Source organism: Micromys minutus (genome assembly GCF_963924665.1).
Source record: "Micromys minutus genome assembly, chromosome: X".
In the NCBI taxonomy this organism is placed as follows: domain Eukaryota; kingdom Metazoa; phylum Chordata; class Mammalia; order Rodentia; family Muridae; genus Micromys; species Micromys minutus.
The window spans coordinates 126,170,409-126,188,459 of NC_137970.1; the positions used below are offsets into that span (position 1 = coordinate 126,170,409).

Sequence of the window (18,051 nt, forward strand, 5' to 3'; positions counted from 1 at the left end):
ATAAAAACCCCTAGAACAGTGAATATAAGCTTAGGCCAGGTGGTACCATATTTAATAAGGGCTTTGCAGATAGGTGCCTGGGGCAGTGGATATATATATTCTGTGAGTTTTCACCCTTAAAATAAAAACCTTGGCTAGATATGGTGGTTTGTGCTTCTAATTCTGACACTCAGGAGGTGGAGGCAAAAGGATCAGAAGTTCAAGGTCATTCTGTACTACACAGCAAATCTGAGTTCTGCGTGGGGTACAAGAAACCCCATCTCAAAAAGCAAAAAACGAGAAGGATTTATTGACATATATTTGTTGGGTGTAGTAAAGGCTCACTCTTTTGTAATCTCAGCACTCAAGAGACAGATGAAAGTTCTCACCACAAGTTCAAGGTTATTTAGTGGGACTTTATCTCAAAAATAGGGAAAAAAGAGATGAAAGATATATAAACTACAAAGCATACAGTTTAAATGAACTACTCAGCAATTTTCATTCAGTATGTTCAGAGCAATTTCATTGTTTTAAACTGAAGACTCAGAACTGGTGAGATGCTTTCTTTCTGTTTCATTCTGGAAATCTCACATGAATAGACCAGACATAATGTCCTTTTGCCATTGGCTGCACTCACCAAGCAGAATGTTGCATATATGCCTGGGACCTGCTGTAATCCCAGTCATCAGGGGGGCAGAGATATGAGGATCTGGAGTTCAAGAGCAACTTCACTTACATAGTGAGTTGAAGGCCAGCTGAGGTTACATGAGATCCTATACATACATATATACATGCATACATACATACACACACACACACACACACACACATAAATGAGTAGACAAAAACAACAGCCTCAAAAGCCTGAGTGCTCCCCAGTCTGGACCATAGAATCCAAAGGCACCCACAAGCTCCCAACCCATATCCCGATTCTCCCATTTTTTTCCTCTCTGCAGCCAGAAGAGAAGGTTCTTGAAGGAAAACTCAACACTGATTCTGGCTCCAGGCAAAATTCTACTGGAGATTCTGTGTCAAGCTGGGAACTAGCAGTAAACTTCACCCTGCCCTCTGTCCAGTGGGCCTCTGCTTTTCTGACCCTGCCTCAGTCCCTGAAGTTTCTTTGCCCTTCCTAACTTGGTCCCTGGTTCCTTCTTCAGATTTCAGTGTGATGCCCCAATTCAGTCTCTGCCACAGACTAAGGGCTCACCTTTACATCTTGGAAGCTGCCCTGGCAAAGGAGAGGTAGGGTATCAGTGGACAGGTAGATGCTACACTAGGGACCATGCTTCATTTGGACTCTCAAGAAGCAGCTGAGGTTTGGCAGCCTACCGCAGTTAGGTTCTGAAATTGAAGGAAGGAAATGCCTCCAAGAGAGACCATAGTTAACTGCATTCTGGCCAGCCAGTAGGGGTTGAGCAAGAAGATAAGGAGGTTGTTCCTCTCCTCCAAATCAGCTCTGCCAAATTTTCAAAGGCTTCAGGGATGTGAGCCAAGAAGGTCTGCAGAATCTGAGGGCAACTGCCTCCTTTTAAAGGAGGAAGGGATGGAAAAGAGGAAAGGCTAACAGCTAGTGGGAGCCTAGATCAAGCCCTTCCAGAAGCCTACAGTCCCTTACTTCTCTGATCCCCAAACCACCTCCTGGTTTCAGACTAGTTAGTTACCTTTCCTCATCTTCTTGTCACTTTCTTCTGCCTGGCAGCATGACTGCAAGCATCTCAGTGTCCCCTTTTGGAGAGTGGAAAGTTTGACTCTATGAAACTGTCTGCCCAAAGACACCAAGGGTCTGTCCCCAAGTAAGTGAATGTGTATCCTTTCAAACTATGCTTGAGGCAGGGGCCAGAGTGGGGGGGGGGGAGGAGGGGTGCCACATAGCCCAGCCCTCTACAAGAAAATTGCTTTCTTTGAAGCTGTCAGGGGGGCAGGAAGCCTGCCCCCTCCCTCCCAGCTGCCCTTCCTCCCTCCTTTTCTCCCTCTCTGCTCCACTAGCCCCCTCCCTCCTTGTCTCCCTCTCCGCCCCGTCCCCTCCCTGTCGGCCCGCCCGCCCAGCCTTTAGCTTCCCTCCCACCGCCTCTGTCTCCCTCTCTCCACGAACTGCCCAGGAGCGAGCAGCTGCTCCGGTTGGCCCTGACGGACAGACACACCGACAGCCCGACATCCTAGTCCACCAGCCTGCACCTGGCTGCTTCCCCTTCCCCAGGTAGGGCCTGCTCAAGCCGGGAACTGATTCCACTCTCTCCACAAAGACCTCAATCTGTCCTCCCTGTCTTCATTTCGGGCTATGCTCTGCCCTCACCACCCAAAGATGCTGGCAATCCTGTTGCCTCCACACCAGGCCTGCTGCATCTATAGTCTTGCCGCCCCAGTGTCTACACTTCCACTGCCTCCCTGCTGCTCTCTCTGTACCCCCAGGGCACCCACCAAAGGCTTGGTGTCCTTTTCATCAACTCCACATTTCTGCCTCTTGTCCCCACCCTCTTCCCTGAACTTTCTTCCTACCCTTCCTTTCCCTTTCCTCTCTGACCATACTCAGTCGCTAAGCTCACCTATGCTTTGCTTCTCTGCTTCTGGGGGTGGACAGGGAGCTCCCCCGGGGTACTTCCCAGAGCATCACTGAGGCAGGGCTGGGTGGATTGCATGCTAGCTCTACCCATAACCCTATCCCCTTCATGGCAAGGCCCAGGTACACCCTTCACTCCTGCTATCCTTGCTCTCCCAGCTCAACCTTTCTTGGGGTCTTGGTCTTGGCACCTGGCCAGGTCAGGGAGGATGGGACCCATGCAAAATGCAGCCTTGGCACAGTCTCCCTTTGGAGTAGTCAGAGAGACTTGTGCTCCCAGGCACACCTCAGGCACCTTGCCCTGCTATTCCATACTCACTACAGACTAATGCTCTGCCTCCACCCTGTTCTGGGCAAGGTACACAAGGGTTCACAGTATTCCACCTATGGGAGTCCTGGGTTGTGTCCCTGGTTACCTTAGTACTATCTGTACCTCTTGAGCTGAGATGCAAATGAGCAGAGGATGGGATGGGGGACAGAAAATGGAGAAATTATGCCATGTTCTCAGGGAGTCTGTCACAGGATTCAGAAGAAGAAGCAAGAGAAACAGAGTCAACTGGGTATTCACCAAGTCTGGTGAAGTTTGGGGGGCTGGAGTACCTTGTAACTACCCTAGTGGTTGGACAAGGCTCCCATCTGCCTAGAATAAGAGGTTCGGGACCCTGCAAAGTGGAGCTGTAGGTGGGGCAGGCAGAGGAAATCTTCATTAGGCCAAGGGCATAGCATCTGGGTGACTCCAATTTCATGTTTAGGAGCTGTTGCTTCTCTAGTCTGCCAGTTTTCTGCCTTGTAATGGCTGGAATTGAGACACGCTTAACATGTTCCCTATGCCAGCAAGAGTCACAAGGACCAGCATCTGGACATGCAATTAGTTGCCTGTACCACCTACACCCTAGGAGAGCCTGTGGGTGGGCAGGGTTGCTTTATGTAGAATATGACTGTATTGCTGCTGAAGGCTGGGGAGGAGTGAGCCTTTTGAGGGCAGGTAATTCAGATAAACTGATAGGAAGATGTGGCAAAGCAGCATGAGGGCAGTAGAGAGGGCTCCATAGCCAGCTGGCCACATGGGTGTGGCAGCTGGGCCTCTCTGGCCCACTCCTACACTGGCTCTCTGTCTACCCCAAAGGACTTGGGTCTACCATTGCTTCTTTTCCCTACCCAGAACAAGGGCCAACGTCCTACTACATGCAAAGTAAATCTGAACCAGCTAGTTTAGAAGCTCAGATGGGTGTACCAGCCAGTAACCATCATGTCAAGTAACTTGCTACCACTGACCCAAATCTTTTCTCAGTTCCTCTAAAGCCCTAGGCTGTTGGGGGAGTGACAACATGAAATGGAAGGGAAAGGGATGCTGTGGAGGTAAGAAAGAGCTTTTCATAACAATATTCTGTAACTCCCCCCCCCCCCAGTCACAGCATCAAATTCTCTGAAGAGAGATTTGTAATGAGGCTATATTTGACAATTTGCACTGGGATCCTCTCCAGAGGGCTTGATTCTTTGTCACCCTGTTTTGGGATGGAATGGGGACTAAACTCCATTCCAGTCTCCTATTTGCCTGGTCTCACCCACCATGGTCCCTCACTTTCTCTCCCTGTAGAAACAGAATACCATAAGTCTATCCCAGAAGTCACTTGTCCTTGGTCCCACAGGATTCTTAGCATGCCTCCCCATTAAGGCCAAAATACCAAGGGCCTCTGATACTGCACCTATTGGAGTCCCCCAGCTTCCTTCCTCACCCCCCCCGACACACACTACCTCTTCACCCACCATGACTCCCTCCTGCTCTTTCTCCTTTGTCCCTGCTCTCAAATGCCCCACCCATTTTCTTGTGTGGCCCTCACATCCAAACAGTCCTGGCAGAAGGCCTTCTCCATTGTAGGGAGGCCAGCTGGTTGTAGCGAGACACCCCAGCACAGGACCTCACTACACCCAGGAATGGGGCAGTGTGAATGAATGTTCCCGGAAGACTGGAGATGAAGATGATCCTGGCCTTTCCCAGCTGAATGCATAAGGCTGAATCCCACTCCAGCCAGAGTTCCTGGCAAGCAGTACAGAACCTGGTGTTAGGGAGAGAGTTCGAGAACCCCAAGACATGAGAAGAAAGGGGACTCATTGGGGTCTGGAACCTGTTGCCTTGCTACTCTTTCTCCAGAAGTGGGACTTGGGATTAGCAGGTAGACGTACAGACACAATGACATCACAATCTGATTTTACCTCACTGTGAGTCCATGGGCAAGAGTCTGGGACAAATTCTCTGAGCCTGCTAGATACCTATCAATGTTAATAGTGTCATGGTCACTAGGGATGGTGTAGGGAAAAAAATGACTCGAAACTCCTTTCCCATCATTGAGAAGTAACAACATCCTCCTGTTTAAAAATTCTGGCACATGGTTAATAGGAGCCCACACTTTGTTGGTAAGTGCGAGGAGATAGGCAGGTATATGGGTCAGTTGCAAGAGGACTAGGAAACCTAGTACCTCCAACTGATCAGAGTTATCTGCTGTCTTGCTCTTTTCCAGAAGTTTCTCGGTAGGGCAAGGAATGAGGGATAGAAGGCTCTCCCTTGATTCACCCAGTACCCCTATATATCCCAGGCACCTCTGACACCTACATTCAGGTAAAACCCACCCCCAATTCTGGAGGGCTGTACCTGACTGTCCAGGTACTCTGTCAGTGCCACAGCCTTAAGTAGTAAGATCTGTCCCTGGTCAACTAGGCTCAGATTCTGCTCACCTCGTGGCAGACAGGGAATCACACATCCCATCCCTATATTTGACACTCAAGTGTTAGGCTTGAGCTAAATGACCTTAGAAGATGGCACAAGGTTACCTTTGGTGATCAGAGAAAAGAAAAACAGCGCCTAATGGCTCCTGCCTCTCATGCATTTCCTCCCCTGCATAGTCCAGGAGCCCAGCACAACTTCAGTTTATCAGAGTTGAGTATGGTGGCTCATCAGGGCCCAGTGCCCCAGGGGAAGGCTGATGAAACTGCACTTGGTGTCTGCTCCTTGGCAGCTTCCAGCCTCACATCTGCAGGCAAGCTCCCAGAAGCTGCCAGACCTCAAGCCTTGCCCCTGCCGCCCTTGGCCTAGCCTGAATGCCTGGCACAACCCTTCCATGTTCTCAGAGACTGCCAGCATGTCTAGCTTGGCTGTTGCCCAGAGCTATCCTGCATGGAGAACTACACTGGCTTTCAGAGGGGCAGACAAGGAAGGCCCTATTTGGAGTGGTGGCACAAGCTTCAGGAAGCCCAGTTCTTTCCCTTGTTCAACCTGTGGTCACCAAGCTCAGCTCGCCACGATGACCACTCCTTTCCTTTGCTCTGAAGAGCTGGTGCCCAGCAAGCTCAGAGTTCACTTTGATGGATCATAGAGACATAGCCAAAGAATCCAACAAAGGTAAACTGAGGCTTGGAAGCACCAGTAGCAGGAGGAAGTGCAATGGGAGGAACTTTTTATAAGTCTCACAGGGTCTGTCCACAGACTGCCTCTTCCTGACTGTGACTTTGCCTTCGTTCTCAGAATATGAGAATGAGGGATCCGTTTGAGGGAGTTGAAAAAGGGAATCACGTGAGACTATCCACAGCACCCCCTGCTACTAACACCCTACATGATGATTTTCCACCCCCCGGACTCACTGCATTATCCACCTACAGACCTAGAGTTTCCCTCATCCATGACCCAGCAGCATGGTTAAATGTTCAGACTCTAAAGTGACCAAAGCTGGACTTGAGAGAAATCAGTTTTTTGTAAGGCCTTAGTTCTCTCAGTCATAACGTGGTGCTACTGGTGGTGCAGACACCAAGAAAACCTTCCTTCCACACTCCCTTGACTTGATAGAACCCCCTTCTCTGCAGATTTTAGGTACTGCATCTAGTGTCAGTTTTCTGAGTGTAAATGAGGGCTGTACTGGAAAACCTGCCTGACCCCTACCCTTCAAACCTTGAGCCCTGAAAAAGCAGCCAAACTCTACCCTGCCTCTACATGGGCTTTGAGCCTCTTACCCCAGCTTGAGCTTGGACTGGAACTGTCTACAGGCTGGGCTCTCCCTTGTATCACATTCTTAGCCCTTTCTGCGTCCCCACAGCATGTTTCCCCAAATCTAGTCTTCTAAGCCCACCTACTGTCCTGTAGCTTTGGGTAAAGGAGGCTTTTAATCTGAAAAGGCTTCAGTGCCCACAGAAAAACAGCATGTCCTGAGTGTCTGAGGGCCACACAAGGCTTCTGGGGAGATTCTTACCTAGGAAAAGGATGCCCTGTGGAGATCTCCAGTGCATCTGTTCCAATGCATCTGAGTTAGTTCCCACACAGATGGTCCTCTGTCCAACTGCATACCCCAATTCATGTCATCTCCTGATCCTGGCCGGTGCAGGTGAACTGTGGGTCCTGTAGCTCAGTTAAGCAGAAATGCTAGCCCTGAATCTTCCTTCAGGATAGCTTTGCCAGAAGGGACAGGCACGGGGTGGGGGCAGTGCCTCACTCCTTCCCTGCCATTCCATCTTGCTCTCTGGCCTCCTTCCAAACTTTTTGCCTGGTCTGGGCTGCTTCTGCTTCTCTTCTCAGGCCTTCTAGTCCATCTACCCTGGGCAAGATCCCTGCCCTGTCCTGGATGCTGCAGACTGAGGGAGCGCTAACCTTTCTAGGTACTCTGGAGCCAAGATCTGCCCACTGATATTAGCCAAAAGCGGCCATGAGAACCACTGGGTTGTGTGTGGATGCCCCCCCCCCCAAACCTAGGACATTTAAAGCCAGAATGTCCCAGCCTCCCCCTTCTGCCAACACACACACACACACACACACACACACACACACACACAGAGAGAGAGAGAGAGAGAGAGAGAGACAGACAGACAGACAGACAGACAGACAGACAGACAGAGACACAGACAGAGACACAGACAGAGACAGAGAGAGACCCCTACCTACTGGTGCTGAGAATTTCAAAGCAGCAAGCAGTCAGCGCAACCCCCTTGTCAGCTGGGTTCCTTTCACTTTTGCCTCTAGCAGTTGAACTCAGAGGGGCTTATTTATCCCAGATGGAGCCCCAAATACCCCAATTTCACCACCAAAATTTGCTCTATATGAGGACTCTTTGAGTCAGAGGTGCCTTAAATTTTCAGAAGGCTAGGCTTCCTATCCACCCCTACACCAGGGTGGCCCAGACATCCAAGCCTGGAAGGCTAGCAAGACCACCATGGATTCCCTATTTAACAAATGAGGCGATGCGACTAAAATACCCTGAGCCTTTGCCATGGAGTTGGGCAAAGAGAAGTGTTAAAGGGAGGCAGGGGCTCTGGCTTGTCCTGCAGACTACACCCTGCTTGGGTGGTTGTACGCAGGAGAAAGAAACAGGAGATGTGGGTGCTGGGGCAGGCTCAGGCAATGCAGTCTCCACCCCATCACACTGTCTCAGCCTGGGGGGCCTCCAGACAAGCCCGACCCTGCCTTGTTTCTCTGGCAGCAGTCTACTCTCCTTGGGAATCTTCTCCAGGATGCCAGGTCCATGGGCACAAAGAAACAGTGGAGGTAGATATGGAAAGCCCCGAGTTTTGTACCCTGAGTCCTGGGGAATGAGAGGAAGAGAGATATGAAATGTTGACGCCTAATTCCCAGGACCCTTACTCGACGCTGCTACAGCAATGAAATATCTATTCCTCCCTCCCTTTCCCTCCCCCTTCTCCCTCTCTCTCCCCCTTCCTCCTCTTCCTTTCCCTCTCCTCCCACTTAATGCCTTGGCCTCTGGACCTTCTCAGAGCAACATGGGCACTGTGGAGGGACTCAGGCACTGAAGGGGTGATTCATTCATTGCCCAGTTAAACTAATAGCATCCAAGTCTTCCAGGCTCACTCTCAGAAGGGGTGGCCTGTGGGACCAATAGCAGCACTTCCTCTCAGCCTCCAGTTGGCTTCACTGACCTCCAACCTCAGGCAGTGAAGCGGGCTCTGGCTGACTCACTGGGGGGGGGGGGGGAGGCAGCCTTGAGCTAATTTCGAAGATATTTCATTGCCCAATGAAACCAACTCCTTCCAGGAAGGGGAGGGGAGTGGAAAGAGGCACCCTCCTGGCCAGCCAGCACTCCTACCCTGACTGGTGCCTCTTACTCATGCCTCCACCCCCTCTCTGCTGCTATCTAGCCATCCCTGGTGAGGGTTGGGGAAATACTATGCTCTTGCTCCCCCCCTCTCTCTCGTGTGTGTGTGTGTGTGTGTGTGTGTGTGTGGTGTGTATTTGTGTGTGTGTGTCACACACATGCAGAGACAGACAGAGAGACAGAGACAGAGACAGAGTGTCCTAGCTACTGCTGCTGGGGGATAAACTGAAGACAGCAGGAAAGAGTCCAGATGGTGGTGCTGATGTTGACCTACAACTCTTCTCACATTTTGTTTCCAGGAACATTGACCATGTGTCCTCTGTGGCCACTCACCTTGCTGCTGGCCTTGAGCCAGGCCTTGCCCTTTGAGCAGAAGGGCTTCTGGGACTTCACCTTGGATGATGGGCTGCTCATGATGAATGATGAAGAGGCTTCAGGCTCAGACACTATTTCAGGTGTCCCCGACCTGGACTCTCTCACACCTACCTTCAGTGCCATGTGTCCTTTTGGTTGCCATTGCCACCTGCGGGTTGTTCAGTGTTCTGACTTGGGTGAGTGGACAGACATCTAGGGTGAGAGTGTACAGAGAAGCTAAAAGGGACACATGGGCTATCCTGTGAGATGGGTTTACAATGGTAGGAGTGGAGAGATTGTGTCACCACAAGCTGAGGTGTATGAAGGTGCTCAGAGTCTCTGCATTTGTCCCAGTGTCTTTGTGTGTGTCCATATGCATGTGTGTGCCCATCCCTTTACACCAGCTGTGACAACAGACTGGATGAGCCAGGCTTATGCTGGTGATGGTGCCGGTCCTCAGGTCTGAAGACTGTGCCCAAGGAGATCTCACCCGACACCACACTGCTAGACCTGCAGAACAATGACATCTCTGAGCTCCGCAAGGATGACTTCAAAGGCCTCCAGCACCTCTATGTAAGCTTCCTCCTGCCTCCTGCCCTTTCTGAGGTGCTAGGAGTAGTTTGATGTTCCTATGGCCTGAAAGAGGGGTGGTCACAAATGGGGCTGGGGACCTATGGAGTCCTGAGTTAAGTCTAGAGGTGGCTATAATACCCAAAACCATGCATTATATGTATGAGTACAAGACAAAAATCTGTCAGGTCCCATTTCTGACAAGAAAGCTTTGCATTTTGTTGACTCCTCTGAACAACACAGAAAGAGTGTATTCCACTGTAGCTCTTAGAGAAACTGCCTAGCAAAGTATGCTAGGCAGTGATGGCATTACCAGGGCAGCTTTGAGTTAACCTTAGCTCCTTGCCCTGTACTCTACTCACCAACACAGATTGTTCTCAATGAAACCAAAGAGGTTTAGATGTCTCCAGTACCACCAGTACCAAGTTCAGGAGACAAAGGAAAGGGGAGATTGAGCTGGGGTGGGTGCGGGGGGGGGGGGGGGGGCTGGGGTTCTCACCTTAGTTGCCTGCCCTGCTTTAGGCCCTGGTCCTGGTAAACAATAAGATCTCCAAGATCCATGAGAAGGCCTTTAGCCCTCTGCGGAAGCTGCAGAAACTTTACATCTCCAAGAACCACCTGGTGGAGATTCCTCCCAACCTGCCGAGCTCCCTGGTAGAGCTACGAATCCATGACAATCGTATCCGCAAAGTGCCAAAGGGCGTGTTCAGCGGGCTCCGGAACATGAACTGCATTGGTGAGATTAGTCTGTACCTTGGCATCAGGCATAAAGGAGGCAGGTACAGGAGATCTCTTCCAGACAGGACAGCTGGGTCCTGGGCTGTCCCATGTAGTCATGGAAAAGCCCTGAATGTTCCAGATGTTTGTTTCAGGACATGAAGAAATAGACCATAGTGGCTATGAAGGCTCAGCTGAAGAAAAAGTCTCAAGAATAGTCTAAAATAAGATCAGTATGTTTCTGGAAAAAATAATATGGGTAAAAGGAAGGCATAGGACACAAGAAGACTAGACTGGGAGAGAGCAGGCAGAAGGGCAGTGGACCACTACAGCAGCAGGAGCTGGATGGCTTTCTGGAAGCCCTGACTTTATTTCTGGTTCCCCACATTTTTTTCCTGCTTCCCAGCATCCAGAGACCAAGAACAGTGGCAGAGATCTCAAGCTAGTCATGTTGAACAACTGGAATTTGTAGTTAGTTAGCCGGGCATATTCATAACCTGCTTTCTAAGGAAGTGGGAAGAGCCAGTGATCAGCAGAGCTCCAGTTCAGAAAAGAACAGGCTCTGATGGTGATTGGCTTCAGGGCTGACAGGATTTCTCTCCTAGAGATGGGTGGAAATCCCCTAGAGAACAGTGGCTTTGAACCAGGAGCCTTTGATGGCCTGAAGCTCAACTACCTGCGCATCTCAGAGGCCAAGCTCACCGGCATCCCCAAAGGTAGGAGAGTATCAATACCCAACCTGAAAAGGCATAGATGGTGTCTTCCCAGTGCAGTTGAGCAGGCCTCTCTTTCTGGAGCAGAGAATGGGCCTTCTATCTGCCCCAGACCCTGCACTTACCTCCCAGCATGCTCTCTTCTGGGTAGATCTCCCTGAGACCCTGAATGAGCTTCACCTGGACCACAACAAAATCCAAGCTATTGAGTTGGAGGACCTACTTCGCTACTCCAAGCTGTACAGGTGGGGCTGGAACATCCCTTGGGGGCTGCAGGGATCCATTAGCAAATGGGGCAGGTTATAGTGTGGCACCCAAGTCCCTGTGCTCTATCTCAGAGTCCTCTTCTCCCCCAGTGTCTGCCAACCTCGAATTCATTTCTCTTCAGGCTGGGCTTAGGACACAATCAGATCCGGATGATTGAGAATGGGAGCCTGAGTTTTCTGCCTACTCTGAGGGAACTTCACTTGGACAACAACAAGCTGTCCCGGGTGCCTGCTGGCCTCCCAGATCTCAAGCTCCTCCAGGTGAGAGCTGGCTCTCCAAGACTAGGTGGGGTATTGTAGAAGGCCCACTCTCTGCACCAGCCTCTTAACTGCCTGGATACCCTGACCCCCCTTTACAGGGGCCCAGGGTAGAGAGCAGAACATAACCTAGAGTCTCTTCTATATTCCACGTCCTCATTCAGGCCTCAGTAGAACAGTGTCCAATCCCTGTTTGTGTGGCGGCAGTACTAACTCCCATCTGTAGGGTGTTTGGAGAAGGGAAGTCTCTGTCCCTGACTTATCTTCCAAACACATGAGCAAACTAGGCCTTTCCTAACCTTATTCTGAACCTCAATTTTTATCTCAGCTCCATTCATAATGGTAGAAAGCACATTGATCCTCCTCTAGGGCAGCACAGTCCACACCAGACTGAGAGCGCCCTCTAGTGGCCAGTAACCTTTCTACGACTAGTGAGCTCCTAACCAAAGACACTATCATTCCTATACACAAATCATGTCAGGATCAATGTTTGCTTCCTGCACTTCTTACACTTCCCAACTCACCACTCACTTATACACTTTCATTTGAGACCTTCATACTGACCTAGGTCCAGCCAAACACCAGTGCCCTAATCAGAGCTTAGACCTTCTAACACATTCCAGTATGCCCTCCTCTCAACCCTGGGAAGAATCACCAGCTGACCTTCAAAGGGTGACTATAAAATGACACCAAGAAGTGACTGATTGGATCCAATGTGGAGGCAGGCCTGACCTTTTTTACATCTTGCCTACAACTTACAGCACCTACCCAGACTGGGACAGATTGGGATGGGTGGTCTGTGGCACTGATCTGTAAACAAGAGCATCAGACACATTCCCTCTGCCTCCAGGTTGTCTATCTGCACTCCAACAACATCACCAAGGTGGGCATCAACGACTTCTGCCCCATGGGCTTCGGAGTCAAGAGGGCCTACTATAATGGCATCAGCCTCTTCAACAACCCTGTTCCCTACTGGGAAGTGCAGCCTGCCACCTTCCGCTGCGTCACTGACCGCCTGGCCATCCAATTTGGGAATTATAAGAAGTAAAGGCAGTGGTAGCCACCATGGTGGCCTTGGTGAGAGTCTCTGAGGAACATAGCCAGATGTTCCACAGGGGAAGGGGAAGCAAAAAAGCAACACTTTTGTTCCCCAATATTAACTCACTGCCCCCACCACAGCTTCCCCCTGGCTCTTAAGCATGCATATATGCACATGGCCTGGCCCCCTCCTACTCTCCTCAGCCGTTGGGATTTAACACTCACCCACCATGTCCACTCAGAGATTCCCTACAAATCTTTCTTCTTGCTCATCCTGAAATTCAGATGTTTGTAGCAAGAGGGACTAGCAAGGATGGACAGAGCACACTGCCACATCTATGGCTCCATCCAGGCATGTGTTCCTCCTCGTTCTTGCCCATGTCTGACTTCTAACTCTCCTGGGCTCTGCTTGCTGCCCTTATCCTCTGGTGATCTCTTTTCAGCAAGTTCACTACCTGTCCACTCCAGTCACCACCTGGGTCTACTAACTTCTGGATCATTCCCTCGCCAACCCTATTATGCTTTCTGGTACTTTTTTCCTTCTGGGATTATAGATCTGTCCTCTGCCATCTCTGGACCTGGTTCATCTCTCTCTGTCTTCACCTCTTTCTCTGTTTCTTTACCTATATCTCTCTGTCTCTATTTCTGTCTATGTCTCTCTGTATCTCTGTGTATCTCTCTCTCTCTCTCTCTCTCTCTCTCTCACACACACACACACACACAGAGAGAGAGAGAGAGAGAGAGAGAGAGAGAGAGACCATCTTCCCCAGACTGCTTTCTGTTTCACGGATCTCTGGCCAATCCCTGGACAAACAAATATAGTGCAACTATCTTCCTGACTGCCCTACCCAGCATTTGATTCCCAGCCCTGGAGGAAGCTGAAAGGTGGAGGACCAGAATCTTGCCCATATTGTCCAGGAAAGGGTCTATACTCTGCTATCAAGATGAGAATCAGGAAGCTTCCTAGTTCCTGGAGAGACTCAGCAGGCCACCAGAGCCCCCAGAACCAGTTTGCATTGGCCCCTGCACTCTCCCCAAGATGGCTAGGTCCCCTCCCTCACCCCTGGGTCCCTGCTGTGGTAGGAGGTGGTGGTCAGTTTCACCCAGCAGGAGGGAGTGCTGCTTATGAGGCCAGTTGTCTCTCAATTAAAGAAACACTGTGCAATATGACTCTGTGTGCCACTTCTTTGGGACATCACTGGGCACCAAGAGGAGAGCAAAGGGCCTCCTCAGGCTGCCTCAGGCCTTTCCATGGCCAGTTTCCATACTTATGCTTCCTCTTCATTGTTGCCCTTGCCCTCATAAGAAGGCCCTTCTTGCCCTCAGGTCCAAAACTATAAAAGCACGTCCCAAATGACCAGACATAAGGCCTGGGCCCTATCTGATTTCCCCTCCATTCTTGGTCCTTTTATTGCCTCCATTGTTCTTAAGCCGGACTCAAGAAGCAGGCAACACCTGAGGTGTCATCTGTCTTTCCAGAGTGGAGCATTTGTCAATGACCTGCTGGCTATGGGATATCAACCTAGGTCTCACTCCCTTCAGGGTGGGGGGCTTCAATACCCCAGCAGAGAGAATTCTGTCTGCCTGTCTAGATGGAATTAGAAGGAAAAAGTAATGCCAAAACACTGTTGTATTCAAGCTATGACTAGTACCTTGCCAACACTAAAAAAAGGGTAGGGGGAGGAGTCCTTGGGCCAACCTGGCTTGCCTTCCCTCCAGTACCATACAGATCCCTGAGAGCTGAGAGCAAGTGGCAGCTAAATCCTGAGGGAGGCTCCTGTTTGAGTCCATGGAAGCATGCCCACTGGTGACACAAGCTGCCCTGGAAAGTAACAGACCCACAGAGGACTGAAGTGGACCTGGGCTAAGCCCAAGCCCTTCTGCTCAGGTCATGGGAACTGGGGCTTCCCTATACAGCAACAACCAGGCAGCAAAAAAATAGAGTGCCAAGCCAGTGTGAGTGACAGGCCAGAGGGGTGCACCCAGAAACAAGCTTGTGGTTTCTCACACACAACTATACCCTTCTGGCCTGGCACCACAGGCACCCAGCGTGTCCCCAGGTTTCTCTTTTGGGGGTGGGAGGTGCCACTCGGTGTTGTAGCCCAGCGATAGAATATCATCCAGCAGCATCATAGCACTATTCTGGGGCATGTGCTCCACAGCCTGGCAATCTCTGCTGATCTGGGCAGACACAGGACAAGGGCACTCACTGTCCAAAGGCCAGGAGTCAGGGCCTCAACTCGGTCCCCATACTGGTGGGAAGGAGGGGAAAGCAGCAAGGGGTGGAAACAGAAATATGAAGCCCTCAGTGTTTCTCTGGGTGGTGGTGTTCTGGGGGCAGGATTCACTTCAACAGGTTCTCCACATAGTCCCACTACATCTTCCTTCCCTTCCTGTCTCTCTTCCTGGCTATTTATTTACCTGGCTATTCACACACACCCCCAATTTGGCTCTCTCTCATGTCAGAAAAGTTTACAAGGCTATCCTTTGCAGGTCTCAGATCAGGTACCCTATGGGGCAGTGCAACCACCACCAGCTGAAGGGACGTGTTAAATAGGTGTTAAATTCAGAGAAAGGATTCCATGGACAGCTCCACACTATCTACACCAAAAGCTTTAAGGCCCCAGGCAGGAGCTCATGAGACTAGTATATCATGGCTAAAGGTGGCTCCATCTCCAGAGCACTTGGTCTTTGCTACAGGCATAAATTCCTCTGCCTTGTGACTGGAGAGATGGCTCAGCAATGATGAGCGTTTGTTGCTCTTGCAGAGGGCCCAGGTGTGGTTCCAGTACCCACATTAAGCAGCTCACAACCAGGGGATCTAAATCTCCTCTTCTACGCACTAAATACCTTCTTCTGCGGACACCAGACTTGCATGTGGTGCACATACATATACTTGGGCACACTCACATATGCATATAAATAAGTAAATCTTCATATATTTAAATTCTTTATATATATTTAAATTATTCAACCTCACTTTACTATTAAGTACATTTCAAATTATTAGACAGTGATGAACTAAAAAATTTACAGTGAAACCAAGAGTGGAGGTAATCCTCTAATCCTAGCACTTGGGAGGTAGAGGCAAGAAAATCAGGAGTTCAAGAATGACTTTAGTTGCATGAGACTTGGTCTCAAAAAAGCCCACAGTTACATTAAAATAGTTGCTTACTGTCATTTACATTGGGTTGGAAGGTAGGGTTATATCCTGGGTACTGGCTTTGATCATAGGAGGCCCCATGGTGGTGATTTTATAGAGCACAGAGAACAAGTTCCAGCCCAACATTTGCTTGTGAGTACCTGGACTTAGGGACAGACTAAATGAGGAGTGAAAGGAAGAGTACATTGCAGGATCATGACACCAAAGCAGCCTGATGTGTTGAGCAAGAAACAAGCTGTGGTAAGGGGGAAAGAGCTGTGAGCACCAGAGCTACCAAAGGCAGAAGGCATGCTCATATGGGGCTCAAAGCAGAGGCCAGCTAGGCAGCCATCAGACTGGTGAATATTTACATGTGAATATGAACATGCTGAGACAAAAATGCATAGATGCACACACAAGTTTGTGCAGGAAAATGAATGAATATATGCAAACATATGTGAGCACACATGCACAAAGAGCAACATACATGCATACAAACACAAAATAACACACACACAAGTACACACAAATATGTATACACAAACACATGTGCACATACAACCCTGTATGTGGAGGCAGAAATTTATGTGCATAATGTGCATAGAAACTTAGGAAAGCACACACTAATGATGCACATTGACATAAACGTATACATGAACTTACATAAAACAAACATATACCCATATAGACATGCCCATTCATGCACTGCACACAGAGACACACAAATAGACACATGAGCATGCAGATGCATAGTAATGTGTCATTGGAAACAGCTGTTCTATAAATAAGGTAGTTGCTAAGGAGTGGCCTTTAAGAGGCATGAGACTTGGAAAATGGATTTTTCTGAGCACTTTCTACAGGTCAGGTGCCTTCTGCATTTAGTGGGTCCCAGCAGGAGCCTAAGCCAAATCTAATGCTTAGGTTTAAACAAGTCAGATCTTGTAGAAGGGGCAATTGGCCATGTATCCTAGACCGTGGCCTAGATGGAAACAGGGACCCTAGGGAGAAAATCCCTCCTTGAGAGTATGAAGGAAAAAAGTTAAAGGCCTGGGGAATGGGGGCAGCAGGGCTGCTCTGAGAGTGTGAACTCCAGGCTCTCCCAATGGGCTCCAGGCTCTTCTATGCACTCTGTGCTCTCTCAGGAAAACAGAGACCATATAAGAAGTAAAAATTCTATTCTGAACATGATAAGGTAAAACCTTTGTTTCCCTTGGTTTCCAAAGACATACATACCTTGAGAACCCAAAGAATCCAAGGTAGCCTGGTGCTGAAAGGTGCCAGTGCCTATTGCACAAGAGGTGACATGGGAAAAGGGTATGCAATTTACACACACACACACACACACACACACACACACACACACACACCAAAACAGCTGGCCAGGGTTTTCCAGAAGTTCTAAGTATGGAATCTACTGAAGCCAAGCAGTGGACAATCAGTTGAAAGGTAACTCTCCTTGGTGACTAAGTTGAGGTTTATATGATTGTCCTTGGACCTCTGTGACAAATAATCACAGATGGCAAAAGAAAACAATATAATTTATTCTTTTGTGGTTCAGGAGTTATTGTGACAGGGAAGTACTTCTTGATGAGATCTGGGAGGACATATATTGCCTCTTGTAGCTCCTGGTAAGTCTCGGTACTCCTTGTTTGATGGCCACTTCACTGAGCCTCTGTTATCATGATCTCTGGTTCTATGTGCATGGAAAATTTCTCTCTACCTCTGTCTTAGAAGGACACTGTTATTGCACACAGGGTCTGCATGAAGCACCAGAGACCTCAGGTCACCATCATCCATTTAGTCACATCTTCAAAAACCCTATTTTCAATTAAAGCCTGTTCCAGCTGTGAGAATCAGCCAGGATAGTTCTTTGGGTTGCTGTCAACCTGCTCTAGGCTTTTGGGTGGACACTGACCTTGAAGCCTGGGGGCAGGGGAATCTGTGATATCAGCCTGGAAAGATTAGAGATAAAAGTGAGAATAGAACAGGTCCACCAGAAGGACCAGGAATCTGGACCCCACCAAGAAACTGCAATCCCAGAGGAGGCTTTGATAACCACACCAAGTGGCAGAAGGGAAATTGAACAGGCAAGGAGAATGACCTAGAGGCCATTGGAAGCAAGATGGTCATCCAAAGGGTCCATAGAGACAGAGAATTAACTAAGGACTCAGGTAAACGTGAGGGGCTGGGCATAAGGGGCCAGCTGGAAAGTGGCCAGCTGGCTGCTTCCTACAAGTTTCTTAGGATAAGGTGACCCTTTTTGAGGTTGCCCAAGAGTAGCCATGATGAACATAGGAGAGGACCAAGATTAGATCCTGGACTGGCTGATCCAGACGCGGTGTGCTTAAGGGTAGGACCAAGAGGAAAA

The 18,051-nt window shown here is 49.5% G+C and overlaps 1 protein-coding gene across 1 annotated transcript; it reads left to right on the forward strand.

Annotated features, from left to right (window-relative positions):
* The first annotated feature begins 2,042 nt into the window (after nucleotides 1-2,042).
* BGN (biglycan) lies at nucleotides 2,043-13,708 on the forward strand. Its single transcript, XM_080910558.1, has 8 exons — nucleotides 2,043-2,176; nucleotides 8,925-9,176; nucleotides 9,440-9,552; nucleotides 10,072-10,285; nucleotides 10,872-10,982; nucleotides 11,131-11,224; nucleotides 11,368-11,506; nucleotides 12,354-13,708. The coding sequence occupies exons 2-8, from the start codon at nucleotides 8,936-8,938 to the stop codon at nucleotides 12,549-12,551; spliced, it is 1,110 nt and encodes a 369-aa protein (XP_080766684.1). The 5' UTR covers nucleotides 2,043-2,176; nucleotides 8,925-8,935; the 3' UTR covers nucleotides 12,552-13,708.
* Nucleotides 13,709-18,051: the final 4,343 nt, after the last annotated feature.

Bases quoted from the DNA above. Each gene is read 5' to 3' on its own strand.
- BGN (XM_080910558.1), top strand. From the start codon at position 8,936: ATGTGTCCTCTGTGGCCACTCACCTTGCTGCTGGCCTTGAGCCAGGCC. The intron at 10,983-11,130 runs GTAGGAGAGTAT...TCTTCTGGGTAG, and splicing joins GCTCACCGGCATCCCCAAAG to ATCTCCCTGAGACCCTGAAT. The intron at 11,507-12,353 runs GTGAGAGCTGGC...CTCTGCCTCCAG, and splicing joins CAGATCTCAAGCTCCTCCAG to GTTGTCTATCTGCACTCCAA.